This window comes from Cottoperca gobio, chromosome 1 (genome assembly GCF_900634415.1).
Source record: "Cottoperca gobio chromosome 1, fCotGob3.1, whole genome shotgun sequence".
In the NCBI taxonomy this organism is placed as follows: Eukaryota; Metazoa; Chordata; class Actinopteri; order Perciformes; family Bovichtidae; genus Cottoperca; species Cottoperca gobio.
The window spans coordinates 5,581,604-5,604,973 of NC_041355.1; the positions used below are offsets into that span (position 1 = coordinate 5,581,604).

The 23,370-nt window shown below is 40.1% G+C and overlaps 1 protein-coding gene across 4 annotated transcripts; it reads right to left on the minus strand.

Moving 5' to 3' along the window:
* Positions 1 to 498: 498 nt before the first annotated feature.
* On the minus strand, positions 499 to 14,865 carry marchf1 (membrane-associated ring finger (C3HC4) 1). 4 transcript variants are annotated; one of them, XM_029438896.1, is made up of 7 exons: positions 14,497 to 14,865; positions 7,366 to 7,416; positions 6,576 to 6,649; positions 4,078 to 4,258; positions 3,808 to 3,952; positions 1,266 to 1,310; positions 499 to 1,157 (listed from the first exon to the last, which is right to left on the minus strand). In XM_029438896.1, the coding sequence occupies exons 1-7, from the start codon at positions 14,581 to 14,583 to the stop codon at positions 853 to 855; spliced, it is 888 nt and encodes a 295-aa protein (XP_029294756.1). In that variant the 5' UTR covers positions 14,584 to 14,865; the 3' UTR covers positions 499 to 852. The 4 variants fall into 4 exon arrangements, with proteins under 4 accessions (XP_029294756.1, XP_029294766.1, XP_029294740.1 ...); XM_029438906.1 differs by lacking the exon at positions 1,266 to 1,310; XM_029438880.1 differs by lacking the exons at positions 6,576 to 6,649; positions 7,366 to 7,416; positions 14,497 to 14,865 and adding an exon at positions 4,709 to 5,523.
* Positions 14,866 to 23,370: the final 8,505 nt, after the last annotated feature.

Below are 23,370 nucleotides of genomic sequence, written 5' to 3' on the forward strand. Positions count from 1 at the left end.
CGGCATCTGAAACCTGCTTCCACATGAACCCAGGTGTGGAAATAGGAAGGTATGACCTCCTGCATCACGTCTTGTGCACCACCAGCAAGCTTCAGGATGAACGTCCCTCTCTCCGGCGGGTAAAGGGGACTGTCACAACTCCCTTTTGTTGGCATTTCTTCTTCTGTGAACATCTTCTTGTTTTTAACTCTGATATTTAGACAAGAGTTCCTGTAAATGTACACTTTAGAATCACACAAACGTGGTAGTGTGTAGGGAGAAGGTCTAGGTGCCAGATTAGAATTGAGCCCATGTTTAAGATAAGTGTAGCATTGTGGGAAAACTTTGAACACTTTAGTCTTAATGTCTTTTCTAACCTTCCCTCGGCCTTTAAAGCCGTGGGTAAGAGCTTGTATCTTCTAACAGTATCCGAAAATCCTTTGTTTGCAGGCTCAGCGACCACGTGTTGTAAAAGCGTGTTGTTTGAAGCATACCGAGACCTTTAGTAGCATCCACAGGGTGTCCTTTAACTCATGTCAGTGCATACAGGAATACAACTCAATATATTACATAACTACAGTCCTTACAACTTCTCCTGCTGATGGCTTTATTTTCCTTTACATCTCCTCACCTCCTCTTTTTCTTTCCTGCCACATTCTTTGTTACTTTGCACATCCAAGTCACTGCAGCCTTTCAGTTTTCCTTGATCCGTGAAGGACTTCAAATCCGTCTCTTGCGTCTCCAGATCAGTAATCACGGAGCAGAGATGAACAACACTAAAGCAAAGTCTAGAAATCACACGCTGCTCACACCAGCCTGTGTTGGATGAACACTGTGTGATTCAGGACTCTTTGTGAGCGGGTGGACAATCGGTCAGACAGGGTTTTGTGCCGGCGCCACCGCATCCTCCACAGATATGTCTGAGTCCATCTGTGCCTCTGGAGCCGGACTGATGGGAACCTCCACATTTCCTTGCCTGCCGTTGGTCAGGGTGCTGGATCGGGGGTGGCGCAGGTCTTTCTCTGGGCAGTTCTGCACAGTGATGATGCGGTTGAAGGCCTTGAGGCGGCGCCACAGCTGCAGGTAGACTTTACACTGGATGTACATGAAGATGAGGCCACCTGTGAAGCCTATAGCCACCACAATCAGCTTCGTCCAGAAGGGCCACTCGAGTATACCTGAGACACACACACGCACACACACACACGCACACACAGAGCGCCTGTTAGTCAACATGCAGGGCGTGAGATGGATCATGATGGTGGTGTGTGCAGAGCTGTGCTTACCATTTGGCGTATAGTACTTCAGAAGAGAAACTCTCCATAATTCGTCTGCAATCAAGAGTGAGTGTAATTTCTCTTTATTCCTATGACCTATGAATGCTAGTATTTATTATATACAATTCATATATATTAATGCTTATTAAAGTGGCATTAGACAACTTTTCAACTCCTACAACTGGATCCCTTTCTGTTTTCCTCAGAGCTTACTACTAGCAATACGTTTAGCAACTTATCCAGACCATCAGGAAAAGACCAAGACATATATTATATATTAAAATATAATTGATTGCAATTCGTTCACAATGTTGCACAGACAGTCTCTCCCTCGCTGCAACTGACACAACCACCAGGCTTTATGTAAATGAATGTACGGCTAGATGCTTTCATTGGAAAGGAGTTGGTAACACTGCACATGACACACTGCACTTTGTTTTCCACGGCTTTGCGTCATAAGTCAAGCCTTCATTGTCCCGGGGGATCGTACCCGGTGGCAGAGAGAATTACCAATCTAACGACGATGGTGTTATTATTCTACAGCCATTACATTGTGCAATCAACATTTACCTAATAATCATAAGGTAAAACAAACAACTTGTCTATTGCCACTTTAATATGTATGAAGTGTTTTATAACATACTGCATCTATGTTATCTAAGCTGAGGTCCTACAGTATGAGGATGATAATACAGATACGCTACAATCACAGCACAACACACACCTCTGTACACCATCAACAAACACAACAAGGAACAACAAAAAGCCCTGAGGGGTCTATTTTCACTTTAACTGAAGTTAATGTGTTCATCAAGATGTAACGGCCATCATGTGACTTGTCAAAGTGTCAGTAAAACACTGAACTACCTGCTATCTTAGAGAAACATTATCAGAACATTTTCTTAAAAGAACATTGGTTGTTTTAGCCCATTAACCTAAAATATATATATTCCTCACATCTATTATTTCCTACCTTAACCGTGCCTATGACAAGAAAGCCTTTGCATCTTTTTATTTCTTCAGTTTATGTCGGTACATATGCAAATCTTGTTTTTGTTTTTGAACTTACTGTAGCTCTGGAATAAAAAAAAAACACTGTTCTCAACTGCATTACCATGTGATGATAACATAACCGTCTTACTGTGATTTAAGATCATACCATAACATAAAAACATGGGTAAACCAAAAGAAATCAAATATCCACAGATTACATAAAACAACTATTAGAGAATCTGACGAAGCAACATGTAAAATGATTAGTTTTTTAATGCAACCTGTTATTAAAATGGCGTCCATACTATCGTGATGTGTGCTGGATCTTTGATTTCTTTAACTGTGGTTTACCCTGCAGCAGCTGGAATCTTCAGTTTTTAATAAAAACATGTGTATGTGTTCACTTTGATGGATCATCTACGTCAGACTATTTTCCAACCAACAACTGAAAAGTTGGATATTTTGATAAAAAATGTGGTTTGTCGTCATAAATGCAGTTTAGCCAAACAACCTGATTCTTTTTACGGGTTGCAGGTCCTAACATGATCATAAACAAAACATCTACAAATCAATTAAATGTGTCTTTTTAAAGTTTAGTTTATTACAAAACTACTTCATTTTGAGATCACATGGTATGATTTAAGTCTTTGTCTGTGTCAATATGCTTCAAAATGACAAATGAATGTGACTCAAGAACATTGAAGATGTCTAAAACCATGTGACTAAGAGACACGTGGGGATGACGATCACATTACGTTTATAAACTGAATACACACACACACACACTAGTTTTACTAGATTTAGAGAAAACATGAAAACGATGAGTGACTACACAGGGAATGTATCTTCAAAAAACACGTCACCAGAGTCTGACAGGTGTGAAGATCAACAGGTGAAAGGTTTGAAGGTACCCTGAGGAGTGTTTGACCACTAGGGGGCGCAACCGTGTAATTTATCAATGGCACTTGGTACTGGTTTTTATTAGGTGACGGGATGTGATACAATTTCTGCAGAGGGCAGTAATACATATTGATAGTTTATATCATCATTAGTATGTTTACTCCTATTCACACACTTAATCATGGATCCTTTTTTACCATTATTATTTATTTACCATGTATATATATACTTTTGTTTTACAAATCTATTTATTTTTATATCAATTTATTTGTGTTAGATGTACACAACACACATAATATTAATATTCTCTTTTAATTTCTCTATGTTTATATATATTTCTATTTTAGAATACCAGCAACTGTAACGTAACCCAATTCCCCCCCGGGGGATCAATAAAGTATTTCTGATTCTGATTCTTTATTGTACTCGAGCCTTTTTAGCCTCAAGAGGAAGCCACAATGCATTCTACTGCACATGTGTCAAATAAATAAATATTTCAAAATAATGTAAGTAAATGTAAATACTTATGGATGTAGGCAATGCGTCACAATGACGTTTTACAATTTAAAAACTCCCCATGGTACCTTTAATTTGCCATGCATCATAACACTCTGCGTGTCTCTGGACTGTGAGAGAGGGATCGGGGTAAAGTACTCACCGTTCTTCCCAAGTCTGATTTCTGCCATGGTTCTCTTTACCAGAACGTAGACCGACCACAACATACACAATATTGCTATCAGGTGAAACAACACCGAAAAGAAGATCTTTCTCCTCTCGCCCTTTGTCATTTGTAGCCTCTCCCACTGGAAGATGGAGGGATGGAGATGGAGAGAGGGGGGTGAGAGAGAGATATATGTTCATTATTACAGCCGGACAGTAGATCCCAGTTTATAGCTGTGATTTGAGATTTACGAGTGTGTGTGCCTACCATGCGTAAAGGTTTGAGTGATGTCTCCATAACGAAGTCAAACTTGCAGAGTTCACAGCAGCGAGTGTCTGAGGATTTGATCCACTGGTTGAGACAGGTCTGGTGGACGGAACTCAGACTCCCCGTGCAGCGACAAGGCATTATCAACGGGCACTCGTCCTCCCCCTCACAATGGCAGATCCTACACACACACACACACACACACACACACACACACACACACACACACACACACACACACACACACACACACACACACACACACACACACACAGAGAGAAAATAAACATACAGTACACACACATAAGAGGTAGTGGAATGTAACTAAGTACATTCCGTACTTAGTACTTTACTTGAGTGCTTTCTTTTCATGCCACTTTATACTTCTACTCCATTACAATTATTTGGCAGCTTTAGTTACTTTAGAAAGTAAGATTTTCCTTCTCGAAACATATGAAAATGTACAAGTAGTGCTGAAGCGATTGGTCGATTCAATGACAGAAAATTAGAAGATTATTTTGATAAAGTTAAATGCATTCCTGACCAAGAGAAGTTGCTTTATGAAACTGATATCGATAGATGATTACTGCACAGACCTTCTCTCACATAAGGCCTCTAAGCAGCCACTAACCTGCAGACCTCCGGCTCAGAGTCATCAGAGTATTGTCGTAGTGTGCCTCCATTCGTACCGCAGTTGTTCTGTGTAGGCGCTGACATGTCCCCACCCCCTGACCCCTTCTCCTGGTATCTCTTGGTGATGAGCTCCTCGTCGTCCTCGGACAATGAGGAGCTGCCTGACTTGTAGCTCTTCTCCTTATCTCTGCTGTGTGAGCCTTCCCTCTGTGAAGCGTGGCCGCCTCTCTTCCTCGAGGCCCGGCTGCTGCCGTGGCGCTTCTTAAGGCCTCCGCTCTCCTCCTCCACCAGCGGCTGCTCTTCCTTCCCTTCATCTGAGCCCATTGACTGCAGCTCCATCATCTCTGCTTTACCTTCCCCTGCCTTTACCCTCGTTTGCTCCATCCCTCTCCCGGCTGCTCCCGCTGCGGCGGCGCACTCTTCGGGCTTTCTCTTTGCTCCAGCTGCGGTCCTCACGGCTCGCCTCCTCCCCAGAAGTGGAGTCTGACTGCGGGGCCCCCGAGCAGCGGAGGCGAGGTGGGAGCTCTCTCCGGTTCCTGGCAGACCGCTCCCTCTTCTCCCCTTGCTCGCTGCGGTCCGAGCTGAGGCTGCGGTCGCTCTGCTCCTGTTTGCCATTGGTCTCCACAGAGTCGGTGTTGCTGCTTGTTCCGCTTGCGGCGGTGGCGACGTTTCACCTGCTTCTTCTGGGCCTGAGCTGACGAGCCCACAGGTGTGCTGCTGACGGTCATCACAGAGGTATGTGTGTGCTTATCGTGTTTGTGCAATTCAGAAGCATTCTCCTCTAAATGGGTCAGCTGGCTGGAGATGAACACACACACGCACACACACACACACACACACACACACACACACACACACACACACACACACACACACACACACACACGCACGCACACACACACACACACAGATGAAGATGTGTACAAATGAAAAGATGAAACAAAATGAAAAACATGAACATGTGATGACATTAACTAAAGAAATGGGCTGATAATGGTCACAACTACAAAAGATTACAGTATTTAATCTCACAGTGCTGAATGTTTTGTCTTTATATGAGCAGCTCTGTGATTTCTGCTTCCACCTCAATACAATGAAGGTGAATTGGCCTCCAGAGGCAGCTGATTTTAGGATAATATTTAAAAATAATTGTTCATATATATTGATATATTGATTCAATTAGGTCTGTTGAAAAAATAATAGAGCTAATGATTTGTAGGTAAGAATGTTATATTCCTATAAGTCAGACAAATACCCACCTGTGGATGAAATGCAGCTCTACAGGTTTCCGTTAGTCAACAGAAACAATAAGTCTTATTTCTGAATATTTGTCTGATCAATGTGAAAATTATTAAATGAGCAGTACCTAGAAACTCCCACCATCTTCCGTGTTGACTGGAAATTATGTTGGCGGGATAGATATGTCATTTGTGATGGTTACGGCAAAAATAACATCCCAGAGACAAAAAAATGGGACATGATGTATGACTGCATAATAAAGTAAAAATAAATTCTCAGAATTTAATCAGAATGGGACGTGAAACGGTGAATATGAAATTATTTGAGCATGCTTTGTGGTCCACTCACTCGCATTCATCACATCTGTCCACACTGCTATAAAACATGGCGTCCTTTCAGCCTTGAAACGACAGCACGGAGACTGCGTGACACTAATTAAATCTTAGTGTCACGCTTCGTGGAGAAGAAGCTTTAAACTGTGCATGTTAATATCTCAAAGAGAGCTGTGGCTCGAGCTGCAGTGTTTGTCTTTGTTCAGAGTTTTGTTGTTGTTGTAGGTATTCAAAGGACATCCGTCTGGAACTTTCTGTAATTCTGTGTAAAGCTTAAAGAGACAACTGGCTCACCTGCATATGTCCTGAGAAGACGGGGTGATGGATGTTCTCGAGGCTGTTGTTGGACCCGCTGTAGAGTTGCTGGCCTGAAACAACCAACAGCCTCAAATTAGCTTCCATGTTGCTACGCAAGTACAACAATCAACCACATTACCACATAATCAAAACAAAGATTTATATGAATGATAAACCACAAACAGGAACGATCTTAAAGTGGTGTTCATTTATTTATTTTATAACCGAAGCCCTGACATATTATGGACTTATAAAGTATTGATAACATATTAGCACAAACCCATCAAGCAGCCACCAAGTAGCACCAGCATTCCTTATTTTGACATATCTCTTCAATGTATGCCGAGTGTCTTTTAAGGTAATGACAATAAAGAATCTTGAAAGGTTTATCTGAGCGTTTCTTTGTATAAGAAGCTGCTGATGAAAATGCTAATTTGCTGGTAGTGAATCCAAAACAATTCTAAAGATGCTTACAAGCTTGAGTGTCCTGTTGAGCTACAGGTGCTGATTCTCTGTGGGTTTATTACTATGAGCAACTCTTCCACATTACACACAGTCATTTGATTCATAGTTAATATTTAAAAATATTAATAAGGGGAGCTTAAAGCACATTTTATTGTCTCAAGAGTCATAAAACATTATGCACTTAGAGTCACCTTGTATTGATTGGTTAGTAACACTTCCAGCATTAGCACATCAGATTCTGCTTGGGTAAACAATGCTATCAAACACTGTGAACTTTGACCTTGATATTGACCCTTTAAGCTCTCTTATATTCAGCGGTTACCTTGGAGATGTTGCTGGATCGACTCCCTGATTGGCCGGGGGCCTTCTTCCCCTGCAGGGAGGAGAGACGGAAAATCTTTAGAGAACACAGAGATGTATGCGATGCTTTAAGGTCACATGGCAATGCAGCCTGAAGTGTTCAAACCAGCGATTTCTCTCAACTAATCAACCGATTGCTTCAGACTCAAACATGATTTTCACATCAGAAACTGTACAGAGCCAATGTTACCTTTTCAAACTAGATTTAAAATGTTATTTCTCAAAAAAAGGCCCCCTAAAATAAGTAAAATGTGAGAAATGTGGGATCATTCCTTAAGTTTTGTGTTGTTCAAGTAGCTAAAGATGGAACATCATGGAAATCAAAAGCCTCATAGTTAAACTAAACATCACCCACACGTTCTTGTTCGAGTACATGTTCTAGTATTGTTGTTCTGTGTTCTGATTGGTTAAGAGTCAGCGTCAGGAATCACATGTGGCCACGTGTCCTTGTTATTTCATTGTGACCCGAGCTAAAGCCAGCCGATCCTATTACCTGGCCGTCCTTCTCTAAGTGGATATAATGCTGCTCTGCATGCAATGTGTATCTATTTTAAGCAAACTAATAGCACTTTTTCTAGGACTTCCCAGAGCGCCGAATGACCAAACTCAACCGGCAGATCTTGAACTCAACCCTCAGACATCTGTGGCCTCATTTCCTGCCTGCAGCTTCTTACACAAGTTTTAGTAACCAGTGGACGGTTCTGTGTAGGAGTATTGACACTGATGGAACACCATGAACTAAAGAATATATGGATATCTGAATGCAATACACACTCTCAAACAAGGTCGGCTTACAAGTGACACATATGGATGAAACCCTTTATAACTAAATATGCATTAGGAATTATTAAAGGATCAAATAACCTGACAGAGATGTCTTCGAGTGATTCAGTAGAGTAAATATCTGACAAATCAAAGTTATATTGACCCAAAAATCACAATAAAATCCCAATTTGTCATAAAACAGTCCAGATCATTTATTTCCAACATTGGTCACAGTGGTTTATCTGTTTTGGGAAAGCCAGTTAGAAAAATCAAACTTAGATGGAGCAATTCTTCTTCTTGTCCTTGTCAAATCAAGATTTACAGCATCACTTATTTCAGTTGCCTTTCACCCTGAGGTCACAAAGGTCATGTTCCTGGCATTATGGGATTAAATCTGTCTGTCACAGAGACGGCAGAAACACACCTCCAGCTTTAGCTGTCTTTACTGTGAAGAGGTGCTGATTTCTATATGAGCTATGTGTGAACATTAGTCCCCAACACTGAACATGCGATGGGGACGAGCCGGATGACCTGCCAACTGTCTGGAGTGAAGAATTCTATTTATTTATATAGTGCCTTTCGTTCAAGTTGCAATCCAAGGTGCTTAACAATACCACACAAATACAACAATACAAGAAACAAAAATGCAATAAACATAGCTTTGATTATTATATATTTTAGTGGATTAAGAAAAAGAGAATGCTAAAATAAAAAGATATGTATCTGAAGACCTTGTATTTGTCTTTACCCTGGGAATAATTAAAAGACCAGTTTCAGGGAACCTGAGGGATCTTGGGGTATTCAGGCGCTAGTAGTCCATGGAGAGATTTGAACACTACTAAAAGGGTCTTAAAATCTAATAAAAAATTGACAGGCAACCAACGAAGGGACTTTGTGAGATGTGCTCTATCTTTCTGGTCTTGCTCAGTACACGTGCTTCTGCGTTCTGCAGGTTCTGTAGCTTATTTATAGCTTTCTTAGGAAGACCAGAAAGTAGAGCATTGCAGTAATCAAGCCTGCTGGTAATAAAGCGTGCATAAGTCTCTCAGTATCTGCCTTGGAGACAAACGGTTTCACTTTAGTAATACTTCTAAGGTTGTGAAAAAAGCTGTTTTTGTGATATTACTGAAGTGAGATTCAAAGTTCAAATACGGGTCAAGCAGCATGCCAAGGCTTTTTGCTAGGGGCTTGGATTTTGGCACCAGGGATTTGTACTTTGAGCACAGCATCTCTCTCTCTGGCTTTTGCTCTGATAAGTAGAAGCTCAGTCTTATCTCTGTTTAGTTGCAAAAACGTATGTGACATCCACAAGTTGATATGATCAATGCATTGAGTTGAGTTGTTTATCAAAAGGCTGATGTCATATGGTGATAAGAAGATGTACAGTTGTGTATCATCGGCATAGCTATGACAATGTATGTGTTCTCTGATGATTTCTTCCAGTGGCATCGTATAGAGACTGAACAACACAGGTCCCAGAATGGAGCCTTGAGGAACCCCACATGTTATGCTAGTGTTAGCCGAGGAATGGTCCCCAAGGGAGACAAAATAGTCTCTACAGGACAAATAAGTCCTAAACCAATATAGAACTGAGCCAGAGACCAACACAATTATATATTCTGTTAACAAGGATGTCATGATGGACCGTATCGAAGTCTGAAAATACTAAGATTGAGAGTTTCTTGTCATCCATATTCATTTTCAGGTCATTTACAACTTTAACTAGTGCTGTCTCAGTGCTGTGAGGAAGGAAGCCGGATTGAAACTTCTCAAATATGCAGCTGAAATGTAGGTAATCATTTAACTGTTTGAACTATAACTTCTTAAGAACTTTTCTTAAAAAGGAAAGGTTACTGTTTGCTGTGTGTGTGTGTGTGTGTGTGTGTGTGTGTGTGTGTGTGTGTGTGTGTGTGTGTGTGTGTGTTTGTGGGTACATTCTTCTTTTTGTTTATTTGTATGTTAAAAAAGAGGGAAAGTCTGAGATGCAAACTGTCAAAATATGATGTACTCTCTAAATAAAAACAGAATTAGAACTAAAAGAAAACCGTCTAAACATATACTATATACTATACTTATATAATATAAATATAACTACAATCTCGACACTAGTATTTCAGCAAATGTTACTCAAACACAATGAGTGACAATTTCCACCCATTAATTAATATGTGTTTACAGCAGCAGGACGGTTAATGTGGGATTGACTCAAAATAAACTGCAGTGTGTATGTTCTTCATCGAGAAGGAACATTTCGTCCTCGCTTTGAACGAAATGGAGGTCTATGGAAGAGAGGAATATGATAACGCTTTGACTATAGAGATAATAATTGTAGGATCAGTTCATTGTTTTGATCTTTTGATAGAATTAGTTGAATTCGCTGCTCTGATTGCCTTGATGCTAACACACAGGATCATTTTGAAAGAAAACAGCAGTAAAAAACTTTAAAATCTACATTTAAATAGTTTTCAATACATGTTAGATGTTTGTTTGTAAAATGTTTGTTTGTAGCAGTATGAAAGTTATAAGCTTTATGTATTTTACAGGACACAGTTCAAAGTTGATGTTTGTAACATTTCATGTGGGTGGCTTCTGTATTTATTTTTTACTTGACATATAAAAAAACAGAGCTTGCCTGAACCAACCCACACACAAACAGAGTTGTGAGTACACTCAGCGAAATAAATAAGAGAGACTGACAGTACAAGACTGCAGCGTCTAAGCTGATCAAGGGATTTGCTGCCAGGTATAACCCAGTAGTCCTGCGTGGAGTCAAAGCAAACACTGCGCAGCCTCCTCTGGGTGTTAGACTACATGGAGGACACATGTGTAGGACATGTTTGTAATGTTGGTAGTTTAACAGGACAGATCAGTCATTCATTATAAGTGCTCAAATAACTCAAAATGTGTATATAACCTTAACTGCGTGCAACATTAGGTAGCCCTCCTGGGGAGGATCGTGGGTCGGGGCCACTCAGCTGCTCACTCTGTGATGTGAAAACCATTTCTTCTGTTGATAATTGATAAGTTGTCCATATCACGGATATTGTATACTGTGAAAGAAAAGGGAAGCATGCTTATCTGGATGCCATGTATGATGAGAATCCAACTTTTCACAATAAAAATATTTGAAATAAAATTTAAAAAAGGTGTACAGAAGTCTGACGGCCATGTGGGGCATTTATGTGCTAATATAAAGCTCTAGATGTCAAAAACCTGAGATTAAAACAAATGGCCTTATATGTCGTACATCCTCTTCCCCTTGACAAACTAAAATGATGCATTTAATATGCACTGGCTGTCAGAAAATTTCACCAGCACATGAATGCCAAATGCATACAGTGGCCTGCAGAGGACTATTTAAAGCAGGATGGTTGAGTGTTATTCTTCAGAAATATAATGATAATGCTTTTTCACAGCTAGATGAGAAGATTACTCAGGATATCCTATATCATCCTTTAGTTGAGAGATTGATGTAACAGGTGTTGTTACAGCAGAGAAAATCTGAGGTGGGCTTTTGTCTTTTACTCATAACATCCTATTATTACAGCATTACAGGTTTTTACAAACCATCAACTGACAAATCCTACTCATTGGGCCGAGACCGGCACATTTGGAATCAATGAAACAAAAGTTGAACTTGCTATCTATGCGTTGGTATCCAAGTCTCTCTACTTTCCCTGTATGACAAAGCCAATTAGATCTGTTTGAACTGTTCTAAGTGTGTGTAGTATTTGTCCAGTGAATAATCATACTCAGACTTTCAAATGATCTATTCCCATAAATGTATGAGTTTAATATCTTTGGTGAGTCTTTGTGTGGACTTGTGCATGTTTGTGCAGAGGGGATTAAGTGATGTTTCTTGGTCGAGAGCTATATTTTAGTTCTCTGGCTCAGGATCAAAAAACACCTACAGCCACATTTAGACAACCAACCATGAAGCTGCAGCTGCACCGTTCATATTTGGTTAAATCATGTTTTACAGAACATTAACACTTGGTTTAAAATCCAAAGTATTTCTTTATAACTTAAAATATAAGTTAGTTAAATAAGCAAAATAAGGGTTAGGAAATGTACACTAGCAGAGAAATAGATGGAAGATACTTCTACAGATATTTGTTTTCGATCATATTCAGCTATATGTTTTAATACTCCAGCTTTGAGATGTTTAAAGGACCATATCAGTGCAAGTTAGATCTTTATCTATGAATCCTATAAATGTAACTTTTTTTATATTTTCAAAGGCAGGCTGCATAGTTCTTTAGATTTTCAAAAGTATTTTTTCTCCAGGTCCAGACGGCCATTGATTTCCGTTCCTCTCTGTCCAGTATGAAAATCGACTCAGACTGTGATGGATAACAGAAAAGTGTAAGAGTCTGCTCATTCATATGTTTTATATCTTATGGATATTAATAGAACCCGATGAATGCCTGGAGCTGTAGGAAAGATTTTTAAAATTGATTTAATTATCAGTAATTTGTAGTAAATGATCTGAAACATGCAAAACAACATTTTACAGGTCCATTGAAAACTTCAATGTATAACCACTGAAGTTATACAAACCAAAGACATGTAGCCTGTGGTGGTGCAGAATTTGGGGTATGTGAGCAAGTGTAACAGCTGATCAACGTTTGTATATATATATATATAAATCTCTCCTCGGGCTGGTTCCTACCTTCCCGTGATATATGTTTGGAAGCTCATATGTCCCGTGCTCTCATGATGTTAGTTCCCCTAAATAAGTATACAACTTGTTCCACCCGAACGCTTTGAAAGGATCTGGAAACAGCCCTCTTGATTTCATGGTTTTGCTTCAGGTTTATTGCTTTAACTTAATTTAGATAGTTTTGAAAACTAACAAGAACTGCTTTTTTTTTCAGAGAGCAGAGGTCAGACTGCCGTGGCAACAAGCAATCGTTATTATGCTGTAGTTGAACACGGCAAACAGTCAGAAGTTACGTTTATTGTGCTTGATGCACAATAGAACTTAAAAAGCTGATTCGAAACGTGTCGCATTTGTCATCTGTCACCGTGACAGCAAGTGAATCTTTAAGCTGAAATAACGAGTGGATTAGCCGCGCTGTTTGTGTCAATCAGCAAGAGAGGAATAACAGAAAACCCTGGATGTATTTGACCAACGTTCTTGTCAAGTCGGATGGATGATATGCATCAAGGCCAGACACAGAGGAGTAGCTACTGCTGTAACATGAGGTAAGTTTTGTTTTGACAACTTGTAAATGAACGTTAACTTGTTAATAGCAATCAGCTGTGAAATCGATGCCTATCAGGTCTGTGTCTCCAGGGGCCGGCCGGGTTCGGGTCCGACTTCTCTCGAGTCTGCACGGGACCGGGTCCCTGTTTTCAAATAATAGACGGGTCTGAGTATTAACTTTTGGACCCATGAAGACCTCTAGTTACAAGTAATGCAGGTCTTGTGATCACTGCAGGGTAATAAAAACATTACTTGAGAATATTATGCTGAAAATAAAGAAGTGAAACCATTTTATACTACAGTTACTGACGTCAGAGACTCATAGTGAAGCTATTATCGAGTGCATGCACGACCAATACAGAACAGCAAAATTCATTCTTATTTGAATCAAGAGACCGAATATACACAAAATAACTCGTCAGCAACTATCCGACCACTTGCATGAGTTTGTAAACTATATAATTGCAGAAGAATTCAACTCTTTAGTTCATGTATGGCCATGATGACCTTGGTTCTACCTGCTATAAGTCCCTAACTCTGTCTACTTTGAAGGCTCTCAGACAAAACCACTTTGTAGCCTTGTGCATGTGACGTAATATGAGGGGAAGTGATGCGACGTGACGTATTATGTTCCATGATGTTTGATGATGTTCCATGATGTGATGTGATGCCAGGCTCTACAGAAGATGCACCAGAAAGCATCAAACCACAAGTGAGGGAACAGTTATAAAAGGCTGCTGAGTGCATGCATGTACTGTATGTGTGAGTAAGACTCTAAGCTGATACTGGAGGTTGACACACACACACACACACACACACACACACGCAACCTCGCCGACAGTCATCAAGATGAATGCTCAAGGACCAATTAAATGACTTCTCCTTTCTGACAACATAAAGCTGGAATCTTAAATCTATGTAATCTCCCCGATGTTACACTAGTTTGAAGCCTTAACTGCAAATAAAGAGAAGAAACATGGAGCCTGAGAAGAAACATGGAGCCTGAGAAGAAACATGGAGCCTGAGAAGAAACATGGAGCCTGAGAAGAAACATGGAGCCTGAGAAGAAACATGGAGCCTCAGAGGCTCAACAACAGAGTTAAGAGGTTAAAAACTAACCTCAGTTTTGTCTTTGGAGCGAGTAGTGCTCTTGCCGTTGCTGGCTGTGTCCTTGGTCGGAACCACAGTTATCTGTTGTGTTGGCATGCTGTTTCCAGGCAACGCTCCCCAGTTTTACTCCTACAGCATTCCCAGCGCGCCGCACCTTCCTGTCCTCCGATCCGTACCCCCGCCTGTGAGCCACTGTCCCATCCACAAGCTGTTTTCAGGGAAAGGGGACGGCACTCCGTAATTGCTCTCCTTTATTCACCCAATCCGGATCATCAAGCGGTGCGGAGACGGAACGGGATGAGGTCACCGTGGCAACAGGAGGATAGCTCTGGAGATGGTGGGGTGTGAGGTTGTCATGGCGACTGGGAAGCTACTCAACAGGGCGCACCGACTCCTCCGACTCCTCCTCTGCCCTCCTGCTGAGAGAGAGAGAGAGAGAGACAGATAGAGGAAGAGTTGAGATGGAGCCGAGCAGTAAACAGGGAGGCAGGGAAGAAAGTGTGCTGTTGCGACGTCTGTGTGTGTGTGTGTGTGTGTGTGTGTGTGTGTGTGTGTGTGTGTGTGTGTGTGTGTGTGTGTGTGTGTGTGTCTTTCTCGGAGGGGCGGAGCCAGGATTGTGTTGTGCTTGCAGGGTAATAAGCCTACGGTCCACGAGGATTAGGGCTTAGACTAACCTCAATCTCCCCCACTGACCAGTGCTGCTGCTAATAAGCTTACACAAATTGTGCACACGGACAGCAGCCCCACATACCAAAAAAACACACACACTCACTCACCTACACACTCCCTGCTGAGTAACAATGCGGTGATAGATGTTAAGACGCCTCATTTCTGTCATGTTAAAGGAATTACAGGCACATTAGTCGTCTGTGTGACCCACCATGAAGTGACACACCTACACAACCATAATCAGAGTCTTCCCAGAATATGTGTGTGTAGGTGTGTGTGTGTTGGTGTAATCCTATTTCCAATGGTCTCAGGTCATGAGGATTATGATTGATATAACTGGAAAATGGGTGACTTACAGTAATCAGCCGCTGACTGAGGTGAAGAGGCAGGGCAGTGACTGTCCACTTCACTTTTGTGTTGAATTATTCAAGGAGCTTCCAACATGCTTAATCAAGATGATTTGAATAAATTACAAAAACTAATTTATCCCGGCTGCAACTGGAATTTTAAACCAGATTTTGTAGTTTTATTATTGGTATTACTGTATTGTTAGAATGTAATCGGCTTCACAAATACATTTCATCCAAGACTCTAGACACGAGACGTTACTACATTACCTCTATAGAACTATATCTTCTATATCTCATTTGTACTTTTTAATAGTGAGATTTACTATTTATACATATTTAAATGTGCATTGTTGAAGCCTGAGAAATAAAGAACTTGTTACCATTATGATATGTGTTCTATAGTTAACAATATTATCCAAAACTATGTATTCGTAGGCTTCGGGACCTCCACCTTGTGTTTTAAAATCTATTTAAGCATGTTCTTTCTTTCTCAGTTCAGTTAATCTCTTCTCTACTTTGATGGACGTGCACCTGTGCGCTGGTGAACTTAAGCTGACCTGTCTCCACTCTGCCTGGTTGTTTTTTACTTTCCCAGTCATCCCCAGGATTCACTGAAAATACTATCATTGACAATCTGGCATGAACTGCGTTTGTTTATTCATTCAAGTAATGAAAACTCGCCTTGAAACTTCTCTAATATATAACTTTATTATATATATATTTTTTTTTATCTGATTCTTTTATAGGATGTAGATTTATGAGCTGAATATTTTGCATATATAACATTTCATAGCAGCAGCAGCAGCACTGTTTTCACCAAACACTGCTGAGGGGAGAAGTGTACAAATGTGTTGTAGATTATGCCAACCACTTCCTTTTCACAGACACACACACACACACAGACCTATTAATGACATGGGTAACATGATCTCACTTGAACATGAGAGGGGATGTGTCTGCTCTTCACAGTTCTTGCACGTGTGTGAGAGACGGTATGTGTGTGTGTGTGTCATGTGTCAGGAAGCTGCTGTGTGATGGTCAACATCTAAATGCTCCAGTACGCACTCTAGGTAAGTGTTGAGTCCTAACTTTGATTCAGTGTGCAGTGGGAGGGGATGGCACATTTATGGGTAAACAGATGATTTTACAGATGAAATGTTCACAGCTGCAGCAGCGGGTGAAGATGGCATCTCCGTTTACCGAGTTGGAGGTGTTGATGATCACGTTCTCTCTCCTGGTGTTTGCCCTCTTCATACTCACTGGGATTTTCATTGAGAAATGTGTACGCTCGAATGGTATGACTGCAAACACACACATCTATTTAGTCACTTCACAGACACTTGTTATTTATCCTAAACGGAAAGAAACTACACTCTTAGAATCATCATTGTATTCCTCTTAATATCTTATATTACTCTTTATTTCTCGTATTTCTTAACGTCACTGAGCTTTATTTCCAATTCCTCTGGAAAGCAGTTCAAGCTTTGTGTTGATTGAGACATACAATTGTATTATTTGGTGTTTCTGATATTTTGTCCAGACGAGTTATATCAGTGAGAGAAGACACCTCTCATATAGAACAATACAACACCACAAACTGCCGATTCCAAAAGGATCGTAAAGTTGAATCAACTTCTCTCCAAAATAGACCAAACTTTATAACTTTCATGAAGGTTGCATTAATTACAGTATGTAGTATAAGAATTAGTTTGAGCGACATGTAGGTCTAATAAGTAAATTATATTTTTTAGCATTGTCTTTTACTCTGTTTTCATTTTTCAGCCTTGAAAAATACAGTTTTTGTTTGAATGTTGCTTTGTTATAGTCCAGATATTGTGTTACAAGTGTTAATCAAGTTGATGAGAAGTTGTCTTCTTCCTTTACATAACAAGGAAGTGACTATTTTAATTATGTGAGTGAGGAGCTGATCGTCTGATTGTCCTACGAGGACATATCAGTCAAAGCCTTGTGAGTGAGTGAGTGTGCGAGTGAGTGAGTAAGTGAGTGTGTTATCAGTTACCAGAACAAAGTCCAAACGGTGCGTTTGTGTACTTTGTTAGAGGATCCAGTATTACTTTTTTCCCGGGATGAGGCACAGACAAAGGAGTGGCCTAGATGTTACACTGTAAAATAAAGAAATAAACAAACTCCTGTTCAGAGACAGTACTCACGCCTGCTTTCTTTTGTCTTTGAGGGTGTGTATGAAGACACACACACAAGTGCTTTTATTTTGATCTTCAGATCTGGAAATAGCTGCTGTGATCCTTCATACTGGTAAGTCTCGCTGTAGGAAATCTAGGTCAGAACCAAAAGGTGTGCTGGAAGGATTCAAGTTCGCTCTTGAAATTATTCTGCAGGATGTTAGACGTCAGGGATCAAAGAGTGGAACTTGTGTGAACGAGCAGATCTACAGCAGCGTGAAATGAATGAATGAATTGCAGACCAATATGAATGAGTCGGTCTTTCAGTGGTGATATATAACTGCATGGTGCGACGCATATGATACCTGCTAATGTATTAATTAACGCCTCTTTATAGTTCTAATGAAGCTCCTGACCTTCTTTTATTGTAGTTGTGTCGTTAAATGTGTTCATAAGAAATGTGTATGAAGGGAATCATGCACTGATAACTTTATCGTTAACATTAAGAAAGTAGAAATGCGGGTTTGATCACGTGACGTGGCTGAAAATGAAAAATTAATTCACCGAAGTAAACTTCCTCTGAAAGTTTCCAAGAACTTCTGTCACTTTACTTTTTCCTTTGATTTCAACACTGACTGTTTTATTTATGCCTCCAACTCCACCGTGCACGGATACTATGATACTATACGATACTATAGTCAGTGCATTTCTTAACATTGTGATTCTTATAACACAGCATCTGATACATCTGCTATAATCACGTGAAGTGGATAGATTGTTAAAATGTTTCAGGCTGAAAGTAACCACGAGTTTCCGTTTCTGCAATGAAATGCCACAGAGCTGCATCTAGAACAGGAAGAATTATGAGTTTTAATGCAGTACGTTGATACAACCCAGCCCGAGAGAGCACAGTAAGCATGAGTCATTATAAACAGGCTGTTACAACAAGGTTGTAAGGCCCTCTGGTGGAAGTGACAGGCTACTGCATCTCAAGTGAGTAAAGCAGGGGTGTCAAACTCATTTTAGTTCAGGGGCCACATGCAGCACAATATGATCTCAAGTGGGCCGGACCAGTAACATCAGAGCATAATAACCTGTAAACAACGACAACTCCAAATTCTTCCCTTCGTTTTAGTGCAAAAAAGTACAAGTACATACTGAAAATGTTCAAATTTAATGAACTATCTTTAAAACATTATGAACAGCCTGAAATTTCTTATGAAAACAAGGTGCAATTTCAACAATATTATGCCTCAGTTTATTATTTACACATGCGTGTTACAACTTACAGATCACAGTGTACCTACAAAAACACAAAACATTTCGTCACAGGTATCTGGAACAGTATTTTACTTTATGATCAAAACAACACATTTTTACACTTTGCAAAATCTTCCCGCGGGCCGGATTGGAACCACTGGCGGGCCGGTTTTGGCCTCAATACCTCAATAGGGGGCTGTGATCAACTGAAATCTTAATCATGTACATTTAAAGATGAAGAAAAGTCCGTTTCTGCACGTTGGAAACCTCATATGCATGTTTCCTATATGGAAGGAGCTTTTTAAATGACAGCAAGACACCTGTCAGTGATCTAAGCCGGATTCATCAAAGATGGAAGTTGTGACAATTTTTGAAGCACAGATAACCATTAAAAACCTTTTACAGTATGTTCGAGCATGGGTGAACTCATGATAACTGTATATACACATTTAAACATGCACAGTATGTAAAGGATCATATGTCACACTGCAAACTGCTACTTTTAAATATTGAAAATGTGAGAAGTTGACCTACTTTATCTCTCGCCGGCCTATTTTGCAAAAATAACAACACAAAGATCACAGAAGATGATTTGTCAGTTCTGTGTCGTAATGTGAAGATGTTACATAATGTAATGACGTGCTTTGGGTTGGCTAGTTGTGTAGATGGAACTGCCGTTCTCTGACTTTGAGCTGACCTTCATCATCCTGGCCTTCATCATCTTCTCGTTCTTCAGCTGGGCTTCAGTCTGCTTCGCACCAGAAGCAGCCCGTCCAGGTAGACACTCCTCCTCTGCTGTCAGACACACAGAGAAACATCAGCTTTTCTAATGCTGCATAATGTACAGTGTGTCTGCTCTCTTTCAGAAAACGGTGTCGATAAAGCAAAGAAGTCACGACCATTAAACAGAAAGCACAGAGTGATCACCAAGCAAGCTGGACAAAAACCATAACGTAAAAGTCAGAGACCTCTGTCTGGATCTGCTGCTGCAGGGTTTTCGATGGGAAGTTCTCACAAATGACTCAAAATAAAGTGAAAACTTCCCATTAAAGAATGTCATTATGGCACATAGCGTCACGTTTTCAAATAATAAGGTAACAATAAACATGTTGAATGATGCAGTCTCTGAGCCAGTCTTATGCAAAAGTGGAAAAGGTCAATGTTTGATGGTTTATGTTAACATGTATACATTTTAGAAGAGGATATTTTAATTCTGTAAGAGCCAGTAACGTCACAACACACACTGTAAACACAGAGGCAGCTGAAGCACACACACACCTTGTAGTGGAAAAAAGACATAGAGCTCGCAATTTGTAACACCTGGAAGACAACAAGGTCCTTTAACTTTGTGCTGTTTTAGAGAAAATGTACTTTATTTAATAGTACATTTTTTTTATAATAAACATATAATTTAATTAAAATGAATTAAAAGTTACAAACTGAAAATTGCAATTGATGCATCTCTATTAGAAATGCAACCGCTGATCAGTTGTAATTACAAGCTAAGCTCAAAGGTCTGTCTGCACTGATCTGAGTTGTTCTCTCATTCAAATGTTATTTTGTGGTCAAAAGCTTAACAAACAACACAGAGCCTGTGGTTTTGGAAAACTCTGAGTGTTACTGCTCAGGCAAGGCTTCCCTCTGAGGATGCAATCAAATCCTGCCTCCTTCGCTGGGAATGGCCGACCCCCAGTACCCAGTACTGGTCCTATCTCTGTCCTTTGCCATCTATAAGACAAAACCATTGTTGCATTGTGTTACAGTCCTCAACAGGATGGACCTGTCATAAAATGCACAATACTCTATCCACTCACTGTATGTTTTTGTTAAAACTAATGGCTTTTTTTTGGAAAATGCATTATGTTAAGTGAATAATGACAATTTCTTGGCTGTTTGATTCGGTCAGAATGACCCTGTGACATCACCACAACGTTCTCAAATCAAACCTATGTTCCTGTCCTGTCCTACCTAGCATATAAATGAAGTGCTTGCTCTTTAGCCCCATCTACAGTTTCCATTAAGTAACACTTTAAACATTAAATTCCACTGAAAAAGGCCCTGACTAAAGTTAAATGAAACAACTTAAGCTAAAACGTGATGCTTTCCTCTATGTCCTTTGTGTATGTTTTTATGTGTATGGGCAAAAAAAACAAGAAAGCACTTTAAAAACCAAACAGCCGCAGAGACACTGGGTTTGTGTGTCCAGAGAAGCCGCTGTGTCTGGGTTAGCATTTAACAAACTGAGTGACTTTTGGCCCCTGAAGCCCTATTGGGTTGACATCCTGGGGGGTTAGAGGCTGCTCCCTGTTGAGTTTGCCCCTTGACCCCTGAGCCCTCCGTCACTCCTCCACAGTCAGCCGTCTTGTTGCCGACGCGGAGGGGAGGAGGAGCTCCAGAATAAAGACGAAGTTAATCAACCGTCGTGAGATCCAATCTTTTTCTTCACTGAGTGCAGGATAACAAGAAGAACAAGAAGAAGAAAAAGCCGCCCGGCTCATTTGTGAGCTCCTGATGGTCCATACTATTAGTGTGTGTATTGGGTGTTCACTGCTGTTCATGTGTATATGCATCCACTGGAGTCTGTATTGGGCAATCTGAGATAAAGGGTTTTAAGAGTAATTAAGCTCTGGCTGGCTGCGGCCCTCATTAAAACTGACGACCTATAAGGCATGACAACAGACCCACTATCACTCTAACGATGCACAACGAACTGACTCATCAGATCACAATCAACACTCGTACACACAGAGACACACTGGATACACCCCAAAAAATTCAGACATCGCGGCACATAACAGCTCTGCTGCTCATTCTTTCCCCTGCAGTCTCCTCTGTATCCACGTGAAGGACTGTCTATCTACGGTCAATACAACTTGGCATATGTTTTTTTTAGCTCTCGAAATCTATTCAGTGTGTTCAAGTAGTTATGATATCATTGCAATCATAAAAAGTAACATCACTACTAATACGTCCAACGTGGTCAACAAACATTCAAGAAAGAATAACAAGCTATCCTTTAAAACAACAAGTGATCAATTAAAGGAAAAACGTAAATAAAGAAATGAAGATGCTTCCATATATGGCACACGGCAAATGATGTTGGCGATATGGATCAAATCCTCTACAATGGTACGCATCATTTAATATCGAATAGCAATATCCATATCATTCCTGTGTTTAATGCGATGACGTTCGGCTCAGTGGAAAAGAAACAGAGTCATTTTATGAGGCACTGTTCCTCCAAGTTTTATCAGAGAGGAAGTTGTTTATCTGTGTGTCCTGGTCAGGAGATGATGGGAGAGGAAGAAGAAAGTGAAAATTGAGGAAGGAAGGAGAGGCCTGAAGCTTCCTCTGTGGTCGTAAAGATCACAGCTTCGAGGAAGATCATGACTCCTGTAACGGAAGCAATAACAGCAGTTGCAACACTTGTCCAATGACCAAACTGGGAAAAAGGAAATGGGATAGTGCACATTATTCCACCTGTAGCCTGACATTCAACTGTGTGATCGTCAAAGTACATACAAGAAGCAGGTTACTGCTTTGACGTTTAATATTGGGATTACTGATTTACATTCTCCAGTAATGGTGTGCACAGTGCCTGCTGGGCTCAACTACACATTAAAGTGAAAAGATGTTGAGGGAGAGGATGTTCCCTGTGAGCGGTCGGATCAATACTCCCGCTGGGTGTAATGTAAAAGTTTGTTATAGCAATGCTGACACCTTACGTGATAAGGATTGCAAATATTGCAGGTTATTGTCTCCATTAATAATTCTATAAATCAGTTTATAACATGTCAGAAAATAGTTAAAAATGCACAACGGTTAAAAACTCAAATCTATTAAATTTACAATGATATAAAACAGAGAAAAGCAGCAAATGTTCACATTTTTTAAAACTGAATGCCGTGAGTTTTAGACATTTTTGTTCAAGAAATTATTTAAATGGTTAATTGATTATGAAAAAATGTGTTTGCTGGGGACTGACGTATCGATGTAATGCTCTAGCATCAACCTTATTTTAAGAAATATAAATATGGTTAACAAAAAATTGAAAGTTCTCAAATGTTTAATATTATCTAAAATTGTCAAAATATTGATTTAACTTGAGATCTGTCTAATCTAAAGAATAACAATTTTAGTACTAATCTGAGCAGATGTTCAAGGCCAATTTTTAGTACTTCAATTTCTGATACCCAGCGCTATGGACTGAGATATCAGCTGGCACCAAAGAAGTGAGTTCACTATTAGCCAATTAATAGATTAGTCTATCTATATATAAATAAGGGATTAACCATTTAGGTCATTTATGAAGCATAAATACCAAACACTTTCTGTTTCAGATTCTTTAATGTGAGGATCTGCTGCTTTTCTTAGTTTTGCATCATTATGAACTGAATGTCTGTTGATGGGACAAAACAAGACATCTAAAGACGTCACCTTGGACTCTGGAAAATTGTTAAGGA

Excerpts from the sequence above, each read along its gene's own strand:
- marchf1 (XM_029438880.1), bottom strand. The coding sequence starts at position 5,325 with ATGGCAAACAGGAGCAGAGCGACCGCAGCCTCAGCTCGGACCGCAGCG. Across the intron at positions 1,311-3,807 it reads AATCAGACTTGGGAAGAACG|ACGAATTATGGAGAGTTTCT; the intron begins GTGAGTACTTTA and ends TCTTGATTGCAG. Across the intron at positions 1,158-1,265 it reads GAAGTACTATACGCCAAATG|GTATACTCGAGTGGCCCTTC; the intron begins GTAAGCACAGCT and ends TGTGTGTCTCAG.